General features: G+C 45.7%; 1 protein-coding gene across 1 annotated transcript in view; it reads right to left on the reverse strand.

Annotated features, from left to right (window-relative positions):
- Positions 1-26,355, reverse strand: part of LOC124077638 (protein shisa-6-like) — a 128,957-nt gene that overhangs the window by 91,360 nt on the left and 11,242 nt on the right. Inside the window, exon 2 of the mRNA XM_046422094.2 lies at positions 16,454-16,614. Within this exon, the coding sequence (XP_046278050.1) occupies positions 16,454-16,614 (161 nt within the window). The remainder of the gene's footprint in view (positions 1-16,453; positions 16,615-26,355) is intronic.

Below are 26,355 nucleotides of genomic sequence, written 5' to 3' on the forward strand. Positions count from 1 at the left end.
TCCATTCAATATGATCCAGGAAGTTCTACCCAAGTAAATAAGGCAAGAAAACCCAATGAAAGGCTTATGAGCAAGAAAAGAAGAACTAAAACTAGCTTTACTCGCAATGACATAATTGTCTTTGCAGAAAATCCCAAAGAGTCTATGAAAAAGCTCCTAAAACGAACAAAGGCAATTTGCAAGATGGCAGGTTATAAAGCTATGATCTAACCATTAATCCTAACTTTATACACTAGCAATGACAAACAATCACAAGTTGAAATGCTCAGCTCTTTTTAAAAGGTGAGAATAAATGAATATGAAAAATATTCTCGAGGTGATGCTCCTTTCAAATGCTCCCCTCCAACAGGTCCTGGCATCCACAACTTCCATATTGTTTTCCAACCCTTTTCCTTAACTCTCTTTCCTACAAACCACCCCTAGCATGAGCCCACTGCTTCAGAAGGACAGGTCCATTCCCTGTCCTGCGAAGCCTGATGTTGTACTCTGACGGTTTGCCTTAATTCGTCTACTGCTCTCCTGGCCAATCCCTCCCCAGTGTTCAGACTATCCAAGTCTTGTCTACCCTTCAAGGTCACTGTCAATATCCAACACCTCTCAGGCTGCCAACTTGGATCATGCCAACTTCTGGCGCAGTGCCTGGTATGCAGAAGGCACTCAACCAAGCCTCGGAGAATAAATGAGGTTGCAGTGCCCTGCCGTGTACATGGACACACGTGGGTCAACTCATACCTGTAGGACACAGGACACTCACCTGCCCCGTCAATTCATGCTGGCTGGTAGACGTATCATAGTCTCAATCTCCAAACACTAAGGGCAGCACCTTATTCCAAAGGATAATAAATGAACATTCCTAGAACCACAGTCTCATACCAATTTTTAATTCTTGTACTGCCATCCATGTCATGTGTCCACCTCTTATTTAACTCAGATTAGATGTTCTCCAGGGGAAAGGGAGGCCCATGGTTCCTTCCATTCATTTACACAGTATTTTCCACAATGCCAGAATCCAGCGGGGAGACTATACATACCTTTGTTTGAGGATGGGCTAAAGAATCCCAATCTACCTGGAGCACATTTTTATCAGACCCATCCAATACCCAGAGGTCACTTCCAAAAAGAAGTCACAAGGCCCTAAAGCAAACCTTTTCGTGGCATCATCAACAACAACAACAAAAAAGACTGGATGGAGATTCAGTGGCTCCTAATTAAGACTGTGGATAGAGAAAACATCTCCCTCCTTCTCTTTGGGGAACAACAAGGCTCAGCACGCCTACCCAGCCCTCTGACTCACTGCAGCCCACGGGTCTGAGGTTGCGGCCAGCCTTGGCTCAACCTTCATGGCTCTCAAAGTCATCAGGAGCTTCTTTTACAGGAAACGAAGGAGCCAGGTGTTTGCCCAGAGCAGCCCTGAGAGGGAGAGCCTGCTAATGAAAACTGAAAATACAGGTCATTACCCTGACCTGGTCTCTCTGTCTTTCTCTCTCTCTCTCTCTCTATTCTGTGCAGTTCTTGGTCACGTTGACCTTATGGTTGTGAAGGGGAAAAAATGATGATAATAATAATAATAATAATAGGAGGGCTGGAGACAAGGCCTGGCCAGGAAGTTGGGGAACCTGTTTTAAAAGCTCTAAAAACCGTTTGACCTTGAACAAGCCAGCTGGCCTCTCTCTAAGCTTCAGCTGGAGGTGATAACAGAGATGATCATATGACTGACTTCACAGCATTCCACCCAGTCGCCTTCTCTTAGGGAGTTGGATTCACCTGGGCCAAAGGAGATGGCAGAGCTCCCTGTCTCAAAGGTATGGAGAGGTAAAGCCTCTGATTGCATCACTGATCCCAATTCCACAATAAGAACACGGAGGGCTACTACTTTAGAGCACACCGGACCCTGCTGGTTGCTTTACGTTTGTTGTTTAGTATCTCTATCCCATTCTAAGAAGGAGATCCTGGTCATCTCACAGAGAGAGAAAATAAACTGAGGCAGAGAAGCTCAGCATCGTCTTTGCTCAAGGTTAAAGGGATCACCCACTCTTTCCACTGCTGGGGTGCTCCTGGGGTTGCCCTGGAGCTGAAATCGTGGCCTGGTAGAGATCCACAACCCCTCAATCCTCACCTAGCCCCTCTGCAAATGGTTTGCCAGTGGGAAATGTGCTCACAGCTCTACCAGAGGAAAGTGTCCAGCCGGGACCCTAAACTGCTCACCAGGGGTTAGGGTGGATACCAAATGTAAGCCTTTGCCATTTAAGATCCTTTGCATGGGAGATACAGGGCTGTGTCTCTACCAAGGGAAAGCCAAACCACACCTCTGTAGAGTGGCCCCCACATTGAGCCCCAGTGTTCCCCATCCCCAGGCCACTTGGTGCTGGTGTCTACTGCCTGCCTTAGTCACCCAGCTCCACCTTGCTACCCTGCTGGCCTCCTCGGAGGCCCCATTTCCTTTAATGTAATTCTTACGGGAAAAGAAATGCCACATTTATTAAAGTGCAGGCTTATCTATTTCATCCCAGATCTAAGCTGTGGTGATAAATCCCTAAGCTAAACACACACAAAGGGAAATACGAAGCTAGAATACAGATCAGATTGTAGAAGCGAGGGAGGGATAAACGTGGGTCTTCACCCGGCTGTGGCTGCCTCCCACCCACTGTGTGGTCTAGATGCAGGACAGACGGTTCCCACCTCCTTGCAGCTAGGCGGGTGGGGATAAGGCAAAGGGCCACATCAACATATTTTTCTAGGTAGTTCTGGCAAAACCTCCATACATATTCTATTTAGGAAAAACTGGCTTTGTGGCATCTTGCAAAACTTCTGAAGGATCTAAGTTGGTTGCCCTCTCTTCATGGAGCACAAAGGGATAGGACGCAAGGTATGAGACTCTGAGGTCACGGATTGAAGGCACAGAGACCCAAAGATGAAATGGTCACGGGCTTCGATGTCAAGGACCTCAATGCAGGACACAGGTGGGGACACTCCAACCCCAGATGCATTGGGCTGCTGTTGGGTAACATTCTACAGCCTCTGTGTCAGAATCCTATAGCAGACAACACGACACCCTCAATACTCTCATCCATGTCTCCAGAGGCGTCCAGTGGCCTTGTCCCTCCTGTGCATTCACAGTCCATTTAAGGACAAAACTACGGGTGTTCACAGTGGGAAACACAGGGTAGCACAGTGGTTCATTTCACCTGATGACTTTTTGCACCATGGTCTCTGGTAGAAAACATTGCACAGTCCCCTCCTGGGCTACACTGTGACACAGACTGCTAACTGTCCCCCATGAGCCTTTCTCCTCTCGTCAAAGAGCTCTCCGATTTTAACTTCTCACTTGGTTACCTAAAATAAAGACTACCTTGGCTAATGTGAAGTGAGAGTGGTATGGCAATTGCCCATAAAGAAATGGGACATGGTCTCGTCAGGCTGTTCTCCCTTGCAGACAAAGAGGCAGGAACTTGGACAGTCATCTTGGGCCATGATGCTTAGGACACCAGAGTCAGCAGAGAGAAGAAAGCTGGTCCCTTACAATGTACAGCCACACCAGCTCTGGACTGGCTTCTTTCATAGCAGAGAAAGACAAAAACTTCTCTTTATGTATCAACAGCCATTAGTTTAGAAACTCGGTCATTTGCAAGCATACATGATCATAATTGTTGTGCCCTGTCTACTGTGTTAAATAAGAGTAAGTCATTCTGTCCAATTCTTATTTAAGAAATAGTTTTGAATGGCTGTCAAGGGCCAAGATCTATGAAAAACACACGGAGCATTGTGAATATGGTGAACAAAGTAGATACGTCCCTGTAATCAGCACACTTACAGCTGAATGTGTCCTCATTGGACTGTTTAGAGAGATGAGTGGTGAGATATACCCAGGTCTGCACTCATGGTCTAGATAGCTGGGAAAAAAGTAAGTCTATATATGAACACATGGTGCAGTGTGGGTGTGAAGAAGAGAGACCAAGACAGAAAGAGACCAAGCAAGCAAGCAAGCAGATGCTTTGACTGCTCTGGCAACATCCCCTTGGAGAGCCCTCAGCTCAACTCCCTGGCCAACACCCAGACCTCTCCTGAATTTCTTCTGGGTAAGAACTCTCAGTTACTCTTTCTAAGTCCTCACCAGGACCTGGCCAATCTCACCTATCTTCCCCCTCATACCCTCCATATATTCCATCAACGAATGCTGTCTTTTCTGCCTGCAAAGAAATCCCGAGTTCTTTGTTAGATAACAAATGACAAGAGTCATACATCTGGTGATTCTATCAAACAATGACAAGAATCATACATCTGGTGATTCTATCATGGTTACGTAAGAGAACATCTGTGAACTGAGAAAATACCTGCTGAGGAATTTGAAGAATGAAGAGTCATGACATAGGTAACTGGTTCTCACACAGTTCTGGAATAATGGTGATGGTGGTAATAGTGTTAGTGATGATGGTGGTGAGGGTGGTGGTGATGATGATGATGATGATGTTGATGATAATGATAATGAGAAAGAAGAGGAGGAGGAGGAAGAGAGAAAGAGATGCAAATTCAATAGACTATTAACCACCAGCAATGATACAATGGGCATTCATTGTATCATTCTTACAAATGACCCATTGATCTGGAATGGGTCAAAATAAGGAATTAAAAGTAAACAAATTACCCTGAAGCTCGGTCTTTCTCCAGCACTTTCTAGTGCAAGCCTCCCCCTCCCTCCCATCACCTAGATGATACAAGGGCTTCAACCCCAAGCCATTCTCTCTCATCTGCTCCCACCCACCAATATGGCGGCCAGAGGGATTGTTTTAAAATGCAAGTCAGAGAGGATCACTCCTCTGCCACAAACTCGACCCTGGCTCTACCATACCCACCATGCCCCACCTTTCTGACTTCAACCCCCACAGCATCTCTACCCCCGTTCTCCCCAGGCTGTCCACCCTGACTCCTTGATGCCCACACATATCACACATGATCTCACCTCCACCCTACACTCTTTCTCCAGTGGTCACAAGTGGCTCAGTCATTTGGGTCTCTACTCCACCAATCCTTTCTCAAATAAGGCTCCTTTGTACCACTTCCCAAGGAGAATTCCACCTCCTTTCCCCTACTCTATTCTCTTCAAAGCACCTCTCCATTGCCTGACTTTAGATGAAATGTTTATGGGTTTATTTTCTGTCTCCTTGAGCTTAACTATAAATGCCAGGAGACTAGGGACTTTTCTTCACTCCCATGTCCTCTGCCCCTGACACCAGGTAAGGGACCAAATTTACTTTGAATGAATGAAGGGATCCGTGCACCTTGAGACCCAACCTGGTTTCCTGCTTTTCTCGCTCATGGATGAGGTCCTCATGTCACCCCCTCTGCAGGTTTCTCCCCTTAGGTTGTCACAAACCTCTTCTTCAAACCTTGTTGGAAGATCGAATCTTACCCAACCCTATGTCTTAGCCCCAGAGAGCCATATGCTGCCTCCAGAGCAGGACACCCACCCCCTTCCCTCAGGCCTCCCACCCCCCAGGGACATGGCCCATATGCTTAAAGGAGGAAACAAATCCCCCTGCTCAGAGCAGGCCGCTCCACTAGTACACAGAGTTCCAGTTCCTTCCTGGCCTTTGTCCCAATTCTTTAATCACTGCAGTCTGTTGAAGGAAGAATGACAACCAACCTTTCCCAAGGAATCAATCGCCGCTCCCTCTTGTGAACTTTGGGTCCCTTAAAGCATCTGCACCCTCGAAGCTCTTGTTGACCGCAGATGAGCACCTTCCAGGGATGCCCTCCACCATCCTCCGGGTCATTTAATCCGAACCTGCCCTTCACACACTGCAATGCCCATCCTGAGCAGAACAGCCTCCCTTTGAATATTCACAGCCTGCAATTCTGGTGGGGCCACTGCAAGCCAATGACCTCTCTCTCTCTCTCTCTCTCTCTCTCTCTCTCTCTGGTTTTGGGTGGTCTCGTCTCCCTCTTTTTTTTTTAATTATTTTAAAGTTGCAGATGGACACAATGCCTTTATTTTATTTATTTATTTTCATGTGGTGCTGAGGATGGAACCCAGGGCCACACACGTGCCAGGCAAGTGCTCCACCCCTGAGCCACAAACCCAGCCCCAGTCTTGTCTTTTTGCTCTTGAATCTAAGCTTCTGTGGTCACAGAGTCCAGGATGTGCCTTGACCATCATCTAGCTCCTTCAGAATGTTAACGGGTGTTCGGTACGCAGTTGGCGCTGCACATCTGGGTATGGGCGGCTAAATGTCGCTCACCCCTTCCCCTTTGGTTCCCAAATATTCTTTTCTGTGCAGACAATGTATATTCAGCTTCCTGAGGAAAAAGAGCTCTCAAGGCCACTCAGCTAGAGGCTGGGTCTCTCTGCTGCTGCTGAGAGCGCTTACCCTCTGCCATGGTGTGAGTGTGTCCCCTCAAAATCCATGTGTTGAAGCCCTGATTCCCCAGTATGGCCATATCAGGAGGTGGGGGCCTAGCAGGAGGTGTTCGGGTTACGGGGAGCAAGTCCTCATGAATGGATTTAATAATGCCTTTCTTGCAGGATGGGAATTCTTCCCGCCCTTTATTTCTTCTCAAAATGTCCATTTGTCCTTCCATTTCCTGCCGTGAATTGAAGAAGCACCGAGTCTCCACCCCAAATGTCACGCAGATGCCAATGCCATGCTCTTGAACTTCCCAGGCTCCAGAACCAGGAGCTAAATAAACCTCTTTCCTTCACAAATAACTCCGTCTCAGGTACTCTGTCACAGCAACAGAAAATGGACCGAGAGCCCCTCCACAGCCCCGAGGACCATGCTGTCCTCCCTGCATCCTGCTGCTCCCTGCTGACCTCGCCCAGCACCCTCTTGCTCTTGTCCCTGTACTAGGCTGTTCTTGGTTCCTCAGTTTTCCTAACTCATGGAGGTCATTGTGAATTCTAACCCTGTGCTCTGGCTGTCCCTCTCACCCACACCTCATTTTGGGAATAGCCGCAACGTTAGTCTAAATCCTCCCGCTCCCCGGGCAAGCACAGGGAGTCATGAGTGGGCCAGCTCAGGGACGCGCCTTTCTCCCTGGCCATATGGTGCCATCAGGCTCTGTCTGCCCCCTACTCTGACTGCCACCTTCGTGGGAGGGCCAAGAAACAGGCACTCTCTGGCCAAGCTGGCCAAGCCTATGCTGCAACCCTGCAGCATAGGGCCTTTGGGGTGGGGAGGACATGTGGGGCACAGTAGCTTGGCCAAAGCAAGGGCACCTCTTCTGGCTTCTGGAGCACTGCTTCTGGGCACACCTGTTCTAAGGCGTTGAGAAAAGCAATTTGCTCCCAAGAATTGGAGTATAGGGACTCAGGACTCCCTTTCTGGTTTTGTAATACTAGGAATCAAACCCAGGGCCTTATGCATGCTGGACAAGTGCTCTCCCCCTGAGGGACATCCCCAGCTGGGACTCCCTTTCTGAAGGGTGGCATGGAGTGGGAATACCTCTTCTTTTCAGGATAAGTCTGGCGCTAAGAATGGAGGGTGATTTGGACCTGCCTGGGCACTGAGCCCAGGGTCACAGGATCCCAAGAGAAGTGAAGATGAATTCTGGGTTGGGCTGTGCCAGGGCAGACTCACATTCTGCCATTCGTTCACCTGTGGCTGCTCCATCCCTCCGTGCCCCTGAAGCCTCCCGTTTTCTATACAGGTGATAATACCTGTGTCCAGACTGGTTCCAGCACAGGGCCTGCCTACGGTCATCACTCAGCTACTCAGGTGTCACCCACTAGCCAGGAGAACAGCAGGCATGTGTGTTCATCAATTGTTCATTGCCGTGGCCCAAACACCCAATACAAGCAACTTAGAGGAGGTAAAATTGATTTCCGCTTACAGTTTCCTCCATCAGATGGCTCCTGCTTTGGGCCTGAGCTGAGAACATCATGGCGGGAAGGCAGGACAGAGATCAGCTGCTCATGGCAGCTGGGAAACAGAGAGAGAGGAAACCCAAGGACAAGAAACACCCTTCCAGGGCAGACCCCTGGTGACCCTCTTCCTTCACTAGGTCCCACCTGCTGCAGTGCCCACTACCTCCCGCAACACCATCGAATTAATCCAAAGGTCAGAGTCCTCAAGATCCAATCGCTTCCCCCAAGCCCCACCTTGGACATTGGTGTTGGGCTGGGAATCAAGACTTCAATGCACGCACCTCTGGGAGTCACTACGCATCCAAGCCATATGGGTTGGTCACCTCTTTAGGTGACAAAGGAGGTTCTTCCCATGCAGCCTGATGGCAGCTGTTTCCAGAACCGACTTGCTCTGTTGGTTCACACTGAACAAAGAGTCGGCTCCACTGCTGTGACTCTCACACATGACCTGCTGTTTCCCCTCAGGACTTACTGGGTCTTCTAACCCAAATATTGGATTTTTAGTGTGTGTTCACTTCATGAATATTTATTGGACAGCTCAGGTGTGTCAGGAACGGAGCCACGCAGGAGGATGGAGGAGGGAACTGAACACCCCCCAGGAAGACATTACCAATACCGTTCAGCCTCGGAACATGTGGTGGACATTCTTATCCCCAGTTCGCAGACCAGGAAACTGAGGCACAGAGAGACTGCACAGAGGGATTTGGGGCTCTGCTGGGAGGAAGGGCAGAGCTGGGATCTGAACCGGGGCCGACACTCTTTGCCAGTGCTCTCCAAGGTCTCTTTGCAGCCCACAAGGGCACTGGGGCCAGAGGAGGGAGTCAGCATTCAGGGAACAGAGAGCTAAGCTGACATTAGACACCAGCTGTGTGAAGGATGCTGCTGAGCAGTCGGGGATGGGTTGAGGAGTGGGCAGGAGAGAGGCTTGGAGGCAGCAGGTATAGACAACTCTTTTGCCAAACTCAGTTGTCAGAAACAGGAGTGAGATGAGTGGTAGGTGGAGGGTGGGCTCATCCTTCTGTGTAAAGGTGCAGAGCTGAGCCCATTCACATGTTGAAGGCACAGAGCAGCAGAGAAGGATGTTGGCAGAGGCAGAATGAAGTAAGTCAAGGGAGGAAGGTATCTATGGGCCAGAAGTGAATAGGATCCAAGGTATAGGTGGGATAGTGAGTCTTGAACAACAGAGGGGGCTTGTAATCAAGACCAAGAGACAGCCTGGCCAGAGGCTTAAGAGAGGCCAGAAGGGAATGGAGCTATACATTTATAAAGCACCCCTGAGTCCATGTCTGCCACTGACACCCCACAGTAGCCCTGTAAGGAATGAGTCTCCACTCTCATTTTCTACATAAAGAAATGTCACATAGAAGGTGGCTATGGCTTGCCAAGAGAGATTGGAAAACTAGAGCCCATGGACCAAAGTCAGCCCACTTCCTGTTGTTTGTAAACAACATCTTATGGGGAAACAGATACGCCACGCACTCACCTGTGGCTGTTTTTGCCCGAATATGGCAGAAATGGGCATTTGCCACAGCGACCTTATGGCTCACATAGCTGAAAACACTGGGGATCTCGCCCTTTGCAGAAAAAATTTGACCAGCCCCTGTGTCAGAGCCCTGGTTTAATAATGCCCAGGTTGTCCAAGCTGAGGTGGGAGCTGGATCCTGATTGGTCTGCTTCTGAACCTTTCGCTGCTCACCCTGAGCCCTTCACAGGACAAGGTCTTCCTGTGGAGGAAGAAGAAAGTTCTCCACCAGCCCACCAGGCTATTAGAAAGGTGAACTGGCTGCTCTGACCCTTTCCACGACTCAGCAATCAGGACGCTCTTGTGGAAACAGAAATCAGATCAGCACATTAAATAAAATCCATGCTCCTCACTGTGATCTCCAAGACCCTGAATGAATGCCTGGCCCAGGCCGACCCTCTGTTCTCATCATGACCGCCCACTCCTTCATTCACCACACAACGGGGTCACCTTTCCTATTTCTTGAACAAGCCAGTTTTGCTTCCATCTCAGGACTTTGGCACTCTCTATCTGTTCCCTCTTCCTGGAAAGATCTCCCTCCAGATCTGCCCATGACCACATCCTCCTCATCACCAGTCAGACACAAGCTCAAGTTACCAAAGCCCACTCCTTCTCCCCAGTGTTCCTCTAACACGTCACACAGCTACCTGTTCCATCTCCTCGGATACCCCAGAAGCCCGTGAGGGACAGGGATGGCTCTATTCATGACTGAAACTTGAATTCAAGTGGACACTCCATGCTCCTGACACTGATATCAACTTCATCCAATGGAAAACAATCTGAATCGCAGACGTGAGCCACATACAAACTTTTACATTTTTTAGTAGTTGCATTAAAAATATAAAAAGAGGTAAAATCAATTTCAGCGATCAGTACTCAACAGCCACATGTGAACAGAGATCAACATATCAGACAGTATACACCTCAAATAGTGTTCTCCTGGTGCCAGATACTTCCCCAACATACTTTATACTTCCATTTGTATTTCCTCCCACTTAGGTGACCCTCCTGTGCCTCAGTTTGCTCACAAGCCACGTACAATTGGGCTGACTACGTCACTATCCCCAAAGTCTTCCAAGGCTATCATCTCTAGAACAAAACTGTTCTGTTTCCTTGGGGATGATTGAGAAGAGAAAAAAAATCCCATTTCCCCTAAGAGGCTGAGGTCCACCAGATGTTTCCCAGAGTTCAGCTGAAGGGGTTATGGCCTCTCTGAGCCCAGTCATGAAGGTAAAGTTCCCAGCCCCTGCCTGTACTCAGCTGGGAAGTTCTGGGTCTGCCTCAGGAAAGAAAAGAGAGACCCTGGGGCTTGGTAAGAAGCCTGGGCACTGGAAACCAGGGCCACCCAGCTCAGCAACCCACCTGGTGACCAACTCCACACCAAAGGGCTAATGAACAGATGTGCAACCTTGACAGGTCTTCAGCATGCAGCTGTGTAACCTATCACCTTGCTTTGGCTCCTGCATCCTCCAAGTAAAGGACTATGTTGTCATCCATGCACTCTCTGCTCTGTTACTAAGAAGCTAGGACCTTCCCGCTGATGTTCTTGGTTCTAGGATCCCACGGTGATGAACCGTTGAGACCCCTTCCTACATGGACCCTACACTGTTGATAAGGGCAGAGACTAAAACCACCTGAGCCAACAAATCTCTGATGTCAGATGGGGTAAGAGAGTGGTGCAGGGGCTGGGGACAGAGACAGGGTTACCAGAGGCCTCTCTGAATTTGGTGCCATTTCAGAACTGAATTTCATTGAGCAAATATCTGATGCTAGAAAATTTAGAGGCACAGGAACTGAGAGGGGGAAATACCTTGAGGGCAGAACATGAATGGCAAGAGGAGAGAGAGAATTAAGAAGGTCAGTGTGTCTGGAGCGCAGAGAGAGAGGCAGAAGGTGGTGGGAGCACAGGCAGAAGGGCCGGGGGTGGTGGGTGGGGCAAGATGGTGGCAAGGCATCCCTGTCACTGTTCAGCCATCATTCTTGGTCTCGGGGAAGCTTAGGGAATCATGCTCCTTGGCTCCTTTAGTCCTGCATTCGAGCCTGTGGCTCTGACAATAGGCAGGATGACCGATTACTCATTTATACAATGCACCGTGGTGTGTAGATGGGACATAAATATTTACTGCCTCCAGCTGATGTGACTCTCAATGCTGGGGTGTTGCATATCAACATCCTGGAGACTCAACATATGATCGCATGGCTATTGCTCAGGATGGGCACCCTATTCTCTTCAGATACCCAAGACAGGCTCTTGAGGAGGTAGTCAAGCCAAGCAGACATGCTAGATCTCCCCTCCTCCCCATCTGTGAAGACCAAGCCCTACAGGAGGCCGCTGGGATCCTGAGCTCAGAAGACCTGCAATACCAGCTCTGGTGCTGCTCCCAAAGGTTCCACTTGATTGTCTTATTCATTCTGATATTTGTACCTATGCCTGTGACTCATGAGGTGTCTCCATTCACACCTGACCTCCTCTATCATATAAGCCCAAGTCCTCCACTCCCTTTGTCCCCACTTGCCATGAGAGGATGCCTCACTAGAGCCCACTGGTTCTGACCAGCCAGTCTCCATCTTGTGGGTGCACCCGAATTCCACAATCTTCAAGGGATGCTTTCCCTGTATGGCAGGCTCCCTCCAGAGCTTCCAGTTCTCTAAGTTTGCTGAACATGAGAACAGTGTGGGAAGTTTTTAAAACACTATTAGCGGCTATGTTCAGGTCCTACTCCAGATCAATTTGATCAGAAGATCTGGGGTGGCAGCCAGGAATTAGAATTTTCAGAAATCCCCTCACAATTCCAACGGGCAGCCAAAACTAAGAATCACTGTACTAGAAGGGTTGTCTTCAACTGCACTGTGTGCACAAATCACCTGGGCATATTGTTAAAATGCAGACTCCGATTTAGTAGGTCTGGGGTGGGGCTCAAGACTGTCATTTTTCAAACGACTCCCATGAGAGAGTTGTTGTTGGCTCATGGGCAAAAGTTTGAGTAGCAAAGGGCCTACAGACAGCCACGTTTGAGAAGTGGGGAATGGAGATAGGCTTCACCAGTTTTCTATGTCAAAGTAAGTGACCATTATGATGCTCCCTTTAAAGTTGGGGAAGGGTATCCTGGATGAGTCGGACTCCTAGATCAAGGAAGAGGATCTTTCTGCCAATGTAGATAATGAGTTTCCACAGCTAAGAAATATTCTGGGTACTAGGTACCTAGCAGAGCATCTAGTACATCCTAGGTACTCAATGCATAGTACTTGTACTACTTACATTATCATTGCTTTTATTATTCCTGCAGGACTCTCATTCCACTTCTCAAAACCAAACAAGCATGTGCTTTCAATGTTCACAACCCTGACCAAGTTGGCCCCCAAACCACCTTCATTCCCAGAGGATGTGCCTCAATGCAGGAGATAAGCACAAGAAACCAGAGTCCCACGGGCTATCATCCCAGACACAACTCCGTGGACCTTGCGTGACCTCAGAACACCAGTGCAAGATGTCTTTGTTACTCTCATTCACTTGACTCCTTTGCCAGAAACTGTGGATAGTCTTCCACATCCTGATCATGGCCAACAGTGAGTGTTTGCTATAGGCAGGGACCTATTTTAAAAGATCTGCTTGGTTTAACTCTTTCTACCCATAAAATGACTCTAGGAAGCAAAAGTCAATAATCCCAATGGCAGATGAGAAAACCCAGAAGTCCAGGATAGCATGCACAGTGACAGTGTCAAAATACAAACCCAGCCCACGCTCTTTCTAGTGCTTCTCAAACTCAGATGGGTTAACTAAGATGCAGACTCTCATTCAGCAGGTGAGGTAGAACCCCACCTCATATGTGTATATATATATATATATATTTTTTTTTTTTTCAAGGAAGAATATCTTTAGCTTTTTTCAGATGCTGAAAAGATTTAAGACTACCATCTTAAAGGCCCGAGGCTCTCCTGGGCGATGCTAATACAGCCAGTCCACCAACACATTTTGAGCAGCAAAGCCAGTCATGTGCTCTGATGCCTCCTGGTATTTCTGGATCTTTCTTAATATCTCCCTAAGAACTCTTGCCACTTTACTACAGTTGGTGGTTGGTTGATTTGATGAGTGCAAAATCACAGTAAATTTCCACTTTGAACATGTATCCAAAGTTCCGTTTAAAACTTCAGCTCAAATTTGCAATATTGTGTGGCAAAGGATATCAGCTATTTGGGAGAGCATTGTGTCTGTTATAAGCTATGGAAGATGTAACTTGTTGTGAAATTGCTTTTTACATTTCGGTTTCACCACTGAGAATGCTTTCTGGGCCAGGGAAACCATTCCCATCCTGAAAAGCAAAGTGGAAAGTCATAATTTGAGAAAAACAGGGAAGGATTTTTTTTTTTAAACATAGAAGTGAATCATTGGACTGTAAGCTATTCTCTTTAGCTCACTAAAAGTGAGAGTGTGTATGTGGAAACCAGAAGAAATGACAAAACTTCCTGCCCAGAGAAGGGCATTTAAGGGCAAATCAAGAGTGTCCACTTAATCAGCCTGGATTCAGTGGTTGGGAACTGGCGCTTGTAAATGAGACAGAGGAAAACTGAACGGAAGGGTTAGGATAAACAACCACGGGCGCTGTTGATGCCAAAGTGTCCTGAAGTTGCAGAATTTCAAACAAGGCCCTAGAGGAGATTGACTTCAAATGATGCATCTTTGAAAAAAACAAAAAACAAAAACAAAAACAAAACAAAAAAAAAAAACACCTTCCTCAAAGCTGGGGAGATGATCAAGGTTAGAATCCAGAGTGATCAACGACAGTAAGGATTGATTAGAATGGCACCTTTAGGCAATTCCCCAAATCCACCGATTCTTAAACGTGGCTCATGTTCAGGGAAGCTTGAAACCTCACCCACTCCCATGATCAGGCCACATCCTCACACCTATGAAATCATGATATTGGAGAGAAGGACGCAGTCATCCCTAATGCTTCAAGCTCTGCAGGTGACTCTAAAGTGAGCCAAATTGAGGATCACTGGCATTCAGTGTCTTCACTCAGGTTATGAAGGAATCCATCTGGATAAGGGATTCTTCACCCTGGCTGCAGTTTAGAATCACCTCGAGGAGATTTTCAAAAATACTGGTATCAGCTCCACTGCCTGGGAACTCTGATTAATTTGAGGAGCTTGTACCTCAGCATTTTTAAGGACTCTCTTGCTGTTTCTAACACGCAACCAGATAGGTGACCACTGCTCCAGACCGTTTTTTTTTTTTTTTTTTTTTTTTTTTTGCCAAGACTCCTTTTCTATTGCTTCCATTTCAAGAATCTAGGCTATTAAGGCTGAAAATGCATCCTAGACTTTATGCAAAGGCGGATCAGTCATCTTCACCTTTAAAATTGGGACTTCTAACTTTGGAGGGAGTCTGTGAATCCCCTTAAATCCTACACAACTACTGGATGAATATGTATTATTCATATGCATATGTATATTTTCAAGGGAGAATGTCCTTAGCTTTTATCAGAATGCTCAAAAGACTTTAAGAATACTACCTTAAAGGCAAATATGACTTAATAAGTTTAAGAAGTTAAAGAACGAATGTGATCTCATAAGTCCCTCTCTGACAGTTTTGGACTTGGACACTCATATCGCCACCTAGTGGCTGTATATCCTAATTGTAGGTTTAGTTCAGACCCCTTGAAAACCTCTACAGGTGGCAGATGTAAAGGTTCCAGATCCAAGCACCAAAGTAAAAGCTGTGTCTGGGACTGGGATCAGTGACCTAGAACTGGTAATGTTCACAGTGAGATGTGACTTCTCAAGATGTACTTGTAAGGATATTTGCACTCAGAGATCTTTCATTCCTGTCCCCAGCTGGGTAAGGACATGGTGGTTTTCCAATCCAGACTGTTCTTAGCTATTTGCTTTGGTTTGAATCCTGGCTTTCTTTCTTACTGATCATGTTGGCCTTGGGAAAGTTCCCTAACTTTTCCACTTCTCAGAATGAAGATGGTACAAGTACTTCTAAAATTGTTGTGGCAAATAAATTAAAAACACAAATGCAAAATGTTCAGCAAGACCCTGGCACTGGGCAAGAGCCCAGTACATATTTAGGTTATATTACTAATGTTTTTATAATTATTTATACCTTGACTTTGCTCAAGTCACTAAAATTTCCTTGAGTTTCATTGATTGATCCATAAGACAAGGAAAAGAAGTCCCACCCAGTTCCCTTCATAATGTTACAATGGTGATCAAGTAAAAAAGTAGAAAGTACAGTCTGTCCTCCATATCCACAGGTTCTGCGTCCAACTGCGACCCTCTACGCAACAGGATTCTACCATGAATCAAAACTCTTTCTTTAAAACTGTATCTTTACTAAAACTCTCATCATTCTCTAAACGACATGGTATTTCTGTAGCATTTACATTATATTAGGTGTTATTGGTAATCAAATCATTTGGGGTACACAGGAGGATGGTTTAAATTAGATACAATACTATGTCATTCATACTAAGAGACTTGAGCATGAAAATCTGGTGTCCTATTGGGTCCTGGAATCAATTTCCTACAGACAACAAAAGACAACTGTATTGCATTTTTCTATGACAGCTCTTTATCAAAGAAGTCTATAGCTCACAGGAAAGGATCACCCTAAAATACAGACGATATTGCTGCTCTCAGGAAGAACTCTCTGAGATTCTAACAGTTGAGGAAGCTCTGCCCCTGGATGCAGACTTTCTTGCTACGTACCCAGGATCCTAGGCAGCACAAACCTCCCAGCCATACAAACGAATGCGTGTCCTCCCTCCACTCCACCATGTCTGCTCCAAGCCACCTTTCACTTAAGAGATTTATTCCAGCCTCTCAATAACTTGCAGATGCCCCAAGCCACCAGCCCTTGTTGGGTCCAGACACATGACTGGCAGTGGTCTCTCTCATAACAAACCCTTCCCAGGAAGACAGTCCCCAATCTCTTTCACAAGCCTGTCTGTCCACTGGGGTATCCTTCATTGCACAATCCCACATGACCTGCTGCACCAGAACAGGAACATCACCAAAATTTCGCCACATCTCAGCAAGGATTCGAGTAATCAGCTCTCACATACCTGGGGTCTGCTTGGCCGTACGCACAGGGGTGTAGTGGTTTTTGGAGGATGATCTGACCGGAGTGTTCTCTTTGGGAGAGGTATCGATAGCCGAGATAGTTTCTCTTTCACAGTGTGCTATGGGGATTGGTCCCTGTTGTCTCAAGATGTCAGCCAGAGCCCTAAACAAGGAAGAGATCACACAATGAGATTCTCTGAGCAGGTGTGCACAACCCCGAAGGTCGCTGGCTTCCTTCCATAGGCCTTTTGATTCACAGACCTGTAGGAGGAACAGAGAGAGATATGGCATTCAGTTCTCAATAGTCATAGCTTTATCTGGTGTTGGTCTCAGTGGGAACACAGGGTAGAGGTTGCCATGCCTGTGGGTACAGACACTAACAGTCTATGCTTATAGTTTCTCTCTCTCTCTCTCTCTCTCTCTCTCTCTCTCTCTCTCTCTCTCTCTAATTCATTTCACATCTGTGAACTTAGGCTTTTCAAAATCCTGGTTCCCCCGATACCCACCTACATCAGACACAGCAGCTGGCCAGCGGAAAGCCCTGCAGGGAAGGGCTGACACCCCTGGCCTCAAATTCACCAGCAGGTTACTAATTATCGAGGGACCAACCTCACCATCTAAAAAAAACACACACACTGAGTAGCCCGTACTAAATACTGGTGACCCAAATAAGTACAACACACAACCCCTGCAGTCAAAAAAAAAAAAAAAAAAAAGGTGCAATTTAATAGCAAAGCCAGAATGCAAAGATAAAAAGATAAATATCAGAATACATGATGGTGTAGACAGCAAAGGCAAATGGAGTTTAAGGAAGGGAGAAATTACAAACATAGGAAAAAACATACAGGGAGAAAGAGACACACACACACAGACTCTGCCAGAGAGGGAGAGACCACCCTTCTGCAGAAGTCTCAGTAACCAAAGAAAGCAGGTTCTGTTTACACAACATCTGACATCAACAACCAAACATGCATTTATTGAGGACTCAGCATGCCCCAGTCACTGCAGAGACAGAAGTAGATAGGGCTCCATTATTGCCTTCTACAGAAAGAATTTAGGGGAAATTGCTCCCCCAACTGGGTGCCTAGATCACCCCAAGTTTCCCTTTGCACCTGAGTCCAGCTCCCACACTCTGCCCTCTCAGGGAGTGACAGCCACAGCAGTTGAAAGACACGTCTGGGAGTGAATTGTTTCCTTCCATTATGCTGCCTGTGACATGCTGAACCTTCCTCAAAGAGCATCGAGGTGGCAATCTTATCATTTAGTGGCATTTATATAGCAATTTGGGATTTTCCAAATGCTTTCCCCTTGCTGGCTTTCTTTTCTCTCAGCCTGTCAAGGAAAGAGCAGACACACGCCACCACCCTCCATTCACTACTGTGGACCAAGTAGTCAGGGAGAACACAGAATCTCACTGCTCTGGGAAAGGAAATCAAGCAAACCCAGGGTTCACAGCTAGAGAGCTGACCTTCAGTGCCCAGGAATGAGAACAATCATTGCCCTGGACCGTCAAGAGGTTTGGGTTCCAATCCCAGCTCTGCCCCTGATCAGTCATGAACCTTGAGGCAAATACCAAACTGAATTTTAACTATTTTTTCCCTCTGGATTCTAAAATTTGACAACTTTTATCTTTTTAAACCACACATCTATGCAAGAAGACTTGGTTCCTTCACTCTTCTCATTATTGAGTTAATTATTCCTACCACCTTTTGGTGACTAAAAACATCAGTGAACTGTAAGTTATGACAGGCATATAGGCCAATGGAATAAAATTGAGAGGGTAAAAGTAAACTTATATATCTATGGTTGATTCGTTTTCAGTTAGAGTGACAGGATCATTCGGTGGAGAAAGAACAGCTTTTCTTTTCAAAACATGGTCCTGAGACAAGTAGATTTCCACATGCAAAAGAATCAAGTTGGACCATTGTATCACATGATATGCAAAAGTCACTTGGAAATAGATCATACACCTAAATATTAGTCTTAAACTTATAAATTCTTAGAAAAAAATATAGGAGTATATCTTTGCTATTTCTCAAATTTGGCAATGACTTCTTAGATATGACACTGAAAGTACAAGCAGCCAAAGAATAAATAGATGAATTTAAAATATTTGTGCATCAGAGGAGACCATCAAGAAGATGAAAGGCAATTCATACAACAGGAGAAAGCATTTGCAAAACATATCTGATAAGAGACTTGTGTCCAGACAAAGAAATCTTACAACTTAATGATTTAAAAAAAAAGACCCAAATACCTCAATTTTAAAATGGGCAAAGTATTTAAACAGGCATTTCTTCAAAGAAAGTAAATATAAAAAGTAACTCAGCATCATGGATCACTAGGGAAATGCAAATCAAAGTCACACTGTGATACCCATTCAAATTCAACCAGGAAGCCCAGATAATGCAGCTGAAGGGTCTGCATAATTTTACATTTCCAGCAGCCGAGTATAAAGATTCCTATTGCTCTACATCCTGTCAACACTTGGCATTATCTGGCTTTTTTGTTCTACACTTTAAAATTGAAGCATGAGTTTTACGGTAGGTAAATGATATCTCAATAAAGACATTTCCCCCCGCAAAAGTCTTATTCTTTTTCTGGCCTCCCAAGTTCTCAGAAAGACTCCTACTTCTCTGGTGCGATGAATGAGAATGGAATCATGGGGCTGTACCCATTCCTTTTGGGCAGTCACGGTGAACCTGCACCAGTGGTTCTCAATCAGGGTGATTTTCCACCTCCTGCAGGGACATTCAGCCATGTCTGGAAACATTTTGGGTAGTCATGACTGAGGAGGGAAGTGCTACTGGCTTCTGATGGGTGGAGGCCAGAGATGGCTGTTCAATATCCTACAATGCACAGGTCAGGCCTCATGACAAATTATCAAGTCCGAAATGTCCTTAGTGGTGAAGTTGAGAAACTCTGATCAACATCTACTCAGCACTCTGTGAACAGGGTGTTTATCATTAATGCAATTCAGGTCCACAAACATCCACTGAGCAGCCCATAAAAAGAATGAACACCAGGTGGGTTCCAGGGGACACAGAGTGTCAAGAGACACTAACCTATGTGTCCTGAAGAAGGGCAGCCCTGTCTGTCTGGATCATCACTATCCCTCAAGTCTTGGTACCCACACAGCCACAACATAAAGAAAGGAAGAAGAGGGGTCCCTATTCCCAGCCTTGAAGGGCTTTCTGCCCAGCATACTTTCATTCATAGGGACAATTTAAATGGCAGTTTCATAGGAGTGGCTCCAGGACTCAATGGCCAAAGAGGAACCACCAGAGAAGATATTTTTCATCCTGAGGTTCTTTTTCCCAACATGGGAAAATTCTGGGAAATCATCTGCAGGATCTAGGCACCATTCAGGCCTCCAGTACCTTCCTGAAGACCAGCAGGCGAGGTGCATCCCAAGTGGACTTGGATCTGGTATGTTTAGCAGACAATGAGTCATAACTCTGGGTTGTAGTTAGGCTGTTTCCATATGTCTCTTGACCAAACCATGGAAGCAAATAACTTGAGAGAAGACTTTGGATGCCCTGTGAGCTGAGGCTGAGCTGGGCAGCAGAGCCAAGGGTAGGTTCTGGAAAAAAATGTGCTTCTTAAGGCTGCTAGGAAGGCTGTCTGAAGCCAGGGACCCTACCGTGTGTGGTTCCAAGGACGAGCATGATGACCAAGGAAATGATCCTGGTTCCGTACCTACTGCTAAATAGTCCTCCAAGATCTGACCTTTCCCAGTGCCTTCTGGCAATTAGAAAGGCAGTCCTCACGCCCAGACCACGTGGCCCCTCTGACAGCAGTTCCCGGTCCCATCCCCTGAGCTCAGTGACCTCCCTCCTTTCTCTGGTTCCTTGCCATCTTCCATCCAATTCTCTCCAGGGTACTCAATAAATATTCTTCTAATTCTGAAATGTGCGATCCTGGGTCTCACCTAATTAATTGGGATGCGCCGGAGGAAATGGGTTAAGGCCTGAGCTACTTTCCTCACCAGAGGAAAGAAAAAATTGGTCACGGAGGAACAAAGAAGCAGATTTTGTGAGTGGGCAAGCAGCTTTCTGAGTCCGAGAGACTGGAGGGGGGGGGGGGATAGGCAGTGACAGACAGACAGACAGACAGACAGAGACAAAAAGACAGGAAAGGAAACAGGTGCGGGGAGAAACAAGGCACGTGGGAGAGGGAGCCCAACAGATGGAGAGAGAAAGAGACCGTCAGAAACTTGCAGCAAGAAAAAGGGAGAGGAAGAGGAAAGAGATCAGAAGCCAGAGAGAAAAGGCTGAATCAGAGAGAGAGAGAGAGAGAGAGAGAGAGAGAGAAATGACCAGGTAGAAATATAACAGGAGAGAAAATGGAAAGCAGAAAGTCAAAGGGAAAATCAGAGACGGAAAAACTATTCAAGAGAGAGACATTCGGAGTTGGAAGAGGGGGCTAGAGAGAGATGTTTGGAGGAAAAGAAACTCACAGAGAGAGACATACAGAGATGGCCATGGGAGGGAACCAGCAAAGCAGCAAGCAGCGAGCCACCCCACCCCACCCAGGAACTGCCTGTTACCCTCCCACGATGATTACAGATGTGCCCAATTTAGCAATTTGAGCTAAGCACCCTCCCCTGTAGGTCACTTTTACTGCAATATCTAATTTATCAAACAAACGAATTCTTTTGCCTGAATCATCTGAATGGTTGCCTGGGTCTGCTGTTCCCTCCTGCATAGGTCTTCCTTGGCTCTCTCTGATGCGTAGTGAGCCGGGGAGAGTAAATGAATTGGGCAGCAAACCTGACCAGAGGGGGAAAAAAATAAAGTCATTCTGGTCGTTCGGGCCTGAGGATTTTCGTTTTTCTTCCTTTTTTCATTCGCAGTATTGTGCATTAATCATCTGGATCATGGAAAGACCATCTTACCTTTGAATAGCACTTAGTAATTTCTAAATGTGTCCACCTGCCTTGCCCCATGAGATTCCTTCTAACCCTGCGACCTTTGAAGCTATTATCATTCTCAATTTTTAACAAGGAACTGAGGTTCAGACTAATTTCAGAACTCAAACATGATGGAACAGAAATTTAAATACAGGGCTTCCGACTTGAGCCAGGCACCCTTGTGTGCATTTGGGACTGCCTCTTACATACATCTCACTTTCCCAAGAAGCCTCGGCTTTAATGATTTCTCCCTGTCTCTCCAGCTGGGCCTGATCATTTAGCAAATGCCAACTAATATTTGAGCATGGAGAAACAATTAATAGATGAGCAGTTCAAGGCAAGATCCGTTGTTTATTTGCTTAAAGCCTTGTGTAATGTTGTCCATGGTCCCAAAGAAAGGAAAAAGTGTTTAGATTTCCTTAAGTACCTAGTTATCTCCCGTAAGGACCAAACCCTGTTGGCATTCTGACATGCTGTGCCCTGCACTCAAGACAGGAAATCTTGCTCAAAATGGCAAATGACTTTATTTAACAGGAAAATCAACAAAATCTCGCTCATCACTTTCCTTCATAGTCTTTCCTGCTTGGGAAATTAAAGACTATTATTTATTGATGGATCACTATGTGCCAGATACTGGACCAAAGTCTAACATGCGCTATACCCTGTAATCCTCAGTACATTTTTATATGATAGGTGCCATTGCCCCACTTCACTGATGGAAAAACTAAGACTCTGAGAGGTTTGATATCTTGCCCAAGGTAACATGGCTAGTCAAAGGTGTCACCAGATTTCAAATATAGATAGCTAAAAGTCCAGCGACTATTTACCAGTAGATTAAGCATCCATCTATCCACCCATCCACCTACTTACCTATCCATCCACCCATCTATCTACCCATCCATCTACTTACCATCCATCTACCCATCCATCCATCCATCCATTTATCCATCTATCTATCCATTTACAAATCCATCCACCCATACATCCATACATCTATTTACTCATCCATCCATCCATCCCCCAATCCACTCACCCACCCACCCACCCACTTCTCCATCCATCTATCTATTCATTCATCCATCCACCCACCCACTCATCTGCCCACCCACCTTTCCACCCATCTATCCATTCATCCATCCACTGACCCATCCATCTGCCCACCTACCTATTTATCCATCCATCCATCCATCCATCCATGCATCCATCCACCCATCCATCCTTCCTTCCATCCACTTAATCACCTTTGTTTTTTCAACTCCTGTGTCCCTGTAATGGTCTCTGAACAAGATTTTAGAGAGTGTTTAATCTTTAGTGGGAAAAACCTACCCAGATCTAAGAACTCAGCCACAGCTCAACGGCTCAGTTCTATTCATCTTTGTGAGTCACTAACACCAACAGATTTGAAACGTTTTACACTATTTTAGCAGTCAACCTTTTTGTCAAATGATATTCTGAATAGAACACCAATAGAGTTCACTAGACCCTTGCTCTGCATGAGGCCTGAACGAGGAGCTAGAACCATGATCTTCCCACCTCTCCCCCTCCACCCCATAGTTCCTGGCCTTCGTGGAGTTTCCAGATTTGAAAAGAAATGTGACCAAGGAGCACCAAATTAAAAACTTGGAATTTTTTGACCCAGTCTTGACTCACCGTGTAGCTAGGAAAAATTTAGGTCTCCTAAGAACAAAGGAGGATCCTGGAGCCCCTGAGTTCACCTGGTCAGTCGTTTTTTTTTTGTTTGTTTCAATTAGAATGCTGTTCATGAGGACCCCATGAATACTGATGCTCACTCAAGTGGAGCACATGGAAACCAGACTTCGGCTTCTGCCATGTCCCTGGATTTCTGAGCTATATTAATGCTGCAGAAGGGAGAAAATAAGCTCATCTATTGTTCGATAACTTGTTCTGTGCCAAGAGCAAGGCAAACTGGATACTTTAGACCCCTAATCATACCCTTCCTCTTTTCAGAGGAAGAAGGAAGAAATTTATGTTGCTGGATAGGTACAATAAAGAGCCAAACAGATGAACTATTACATGAATAAGTTATTCTGGTTTATGCTCCTACTCCTAAGGACTAATGAGAACTCTCTTGGCTTTGAAGAATTTTCTAAAAACATTTGTGTCTAATTAAGTAGTGTATACTGAATATAATTAATTCTTTTCTTTTTAAGAATAAAGAGTTCTTCATGAGAGGACCATCAGTCTAATTTTTTGCACCCTTTACAGAGAACAGCTAAATAAAATGTAGACCGACTAGGAAATTGAACTATTAATTTAATAGCTGCAGGACAGATCATGGAAGTTGATTCTGGATTTTTTTTTTCTTAAGTAAATCTCTGATAGGGGCTTCTTTTGTATTTTTCTTAGAAGTAGAGCCTGAACATTTTATTCCAGTTTTAAAAAAAAAAAAGGATTCTAGTTATTTGAGTCCTAGATAATTGAGTTCTTACTTGACATTGAAGTTGAGGAACAGCTGGGGTTTTCTTTGACCTCATCTTCAAGATTATCTACTGGACAGTCAGAGTGCTTTTATTCTCGAAAATATGCACTCCGGACAATTGAAATGAATATATTTTTAATAAACACGGACCAAGGAGAATGGCTTAATTTAGTTCCCCCTATTCCCAGTTCTCTCACAGTCCACTTGAAAAACACAGCTGCTGGCTTTGTGTGTGCACAAGACGGCTCTCCTCATACAGAGAGGCTCAGAATGGATGTGGAGATCTCATTTGTTGTGTTAACAATGTCTATGCATCTGCACTGAGCTGTTCTGCAGGTCTGAGTTGTCCCCGGCACAATCAGAATTCATCACAGCCAATAAACATCACAGGACTCAGGGAGGGAAGCCACGGCCTGCTCATTTTGCTTTTTCAAGCAAGCAGGACTATTTGCTCCATCCTGGTGACTGCCTATCCTGGGGCTGTAGAGAGATGACCAGCCACGAGCTCGGTAGAGAATCCACATGAATCCCCTGTGACTGCCGTTCCTTCCAAGTAGCATTCCTGACTTCATGAATCAGATGAAAGTGTACCCAGGACCGAGAATCCAGAAGCCTCAAGATCAAACGACAATTTTTTAGAAATATTTGGATTGTTTGAGAATGAATCAAACCTCTGAATGTGTCGATGGTAGCCTACCATTTAAAAGTGAGCAAATAAAAAAAAAAAGCTACCAAGATTTGTTAGTGGAGCCACATGGCTGGGCAGGTGATGGATGAGTTAATAAATGCACCTGCATGTGAGGTACAAATGGGTCACTGCTGCTACTGTTGTATTATTGGTTCTGTCTTTAGTTTTGTTTTGTTTTGTTTGGCTAGGTACACAGACCTTAAATCTACAGAGAAGTAAAACACGAGGCAGAAAAACCTGAAGTCTAAGCACTGGGATTCTTGAGGCTGCAGTGCCAAAGTTGGAACAGGAGCCACTTAATCCATTAGTGACCATTAGCTACCGAAGGGCCCCGTGGCTCTGTTTCCTCATTGAAAAAAAAAATTAAGGCAAAAATAATAAGGAAAAAATAATGTCATAGGGTTATCATGAAGATTAAATGAGTTAATATTTGTAAAGCCCTTAGAACAGAGCCTGGCATCGAGGAAGCACTATATAAATATTTGACTAATAAATAAATCCCAATACAACCTCCCAATGTCTACACAGCCTCAGCCTATGGGACCACAAACAAAGCACAGGTAGAAGAGAGAAGTCTTGGGGACCAACTTGATGATGCCAAGTTGGCAAAAGTCTTGAGCCATGTGGCACAAGTCTGTGGCCATGGTCATCTTGGAAGGGACCACCCACAGCCCACATGTTCCACTTAGGCGAAGGATGCGACTCCATATGGTCACATACCAGTTTTCGCTGTACCCTGAACTTGGACTTGGACTGCCAAGAGTAAAAAGAGTGTCTGTGTGGGTCTTTCACCCAGGGCATCATGGATGGTGCTTCCAAGAGTATGCAAGGAAGCATCAAGATGAAGATCTACTGAAAAGCAAAAAAAATAAATAAATAACAGTGTCAGTGAAACCAATCAGGCTTCTGCCACAATGCAGGAGAGCAACCACGTCAAACCTCTTTGGTGAAGGATTCGGTTATTTATTTTTTCCTTCATCCCTTTTTCTAGCTTTTCTTCCTTCTTTCTTTCCTTCTTTCCTTCCCCGCCACCCTCCTTTTCTTTCTTCCTTCTTTAATGTAAGTATAAGCATTATTGTCATTTCCATGGTCTCAAAAGTTCACGTTTACATGACCATCAGAAGGGTGTGGCATAAAAAAATAGCCACCCCAAATTCTAGCCACTTTACTTCATTCAGTCACTCACTCATATTTATTACACCAGGCACTGGTCTGGACACTAGAACATAGGTGTGAACTAAATAGGCCGATGCTCTTCTCCTCTAGTCCTAGTGGTAGGAGAGGGGGATCCCTGCCACCAAGAAGAGTTGTTTCCACGGGGGCGGAGACCAAGCAGTTTCCCAGAAGAAATGTCCAGATCCTTGAATTTGAGTTTCTGAGGCCCACATCTTCTGGGCAACCCAATTTCTAGGTGAATGGCCTCTGTATAGATAGGAAGACTTCAAATCATGTCTCCTGAAGACAGGCACAAACATAGGAACATTGATTTCGAAGAAGGGAAGGCTGAAGGGGCGTTGACCGCTATTGGAAAGATGTTCTGCTGGCTTGCAGAAGAGAAGATACATCCCTCTGGATGATTCTGTTGAGTGGATCCTATGCCAAAGGAGTCAGTTTGGGCACCTCGTAAAAATCAATTAGAATTGCTTCCAATAATAGACAAGACCCTCTCTCCAGGATAGGGGCATGGATGTTGCTGTACCTGTACGCAAGAGGGGGAGTGCCCAGAGGAAGATGCACTGAAAGGCCTCACAATTCCCTTTCCATAGAGATTCTAAGAGTTTAGCATGTTAGAACCAGGCACCCTCATGAGGCCATTTGCAGATAACATTCTTAACCCACTGGAGCGTGCAAGGAAAGGGTATTT

Source organism: Marmota monax, unplaced genomic scaffold (genome assembly GCF_021218885.2).
Source record: "Marmota monax isolate L192 unplaced genomic scaffold, Marmota_monax_Labrador192_F-V1.1 WCK01_AAM20220418_F8-fsc00764, whole genome shotgun sequence".
Taxonomy (NCBI): domain Eukaryota; kingdom Metazoa; phylum Chordata; class Mammalia; order Rodentia; family Sciuridae; genus Marmota; species Marmota monax.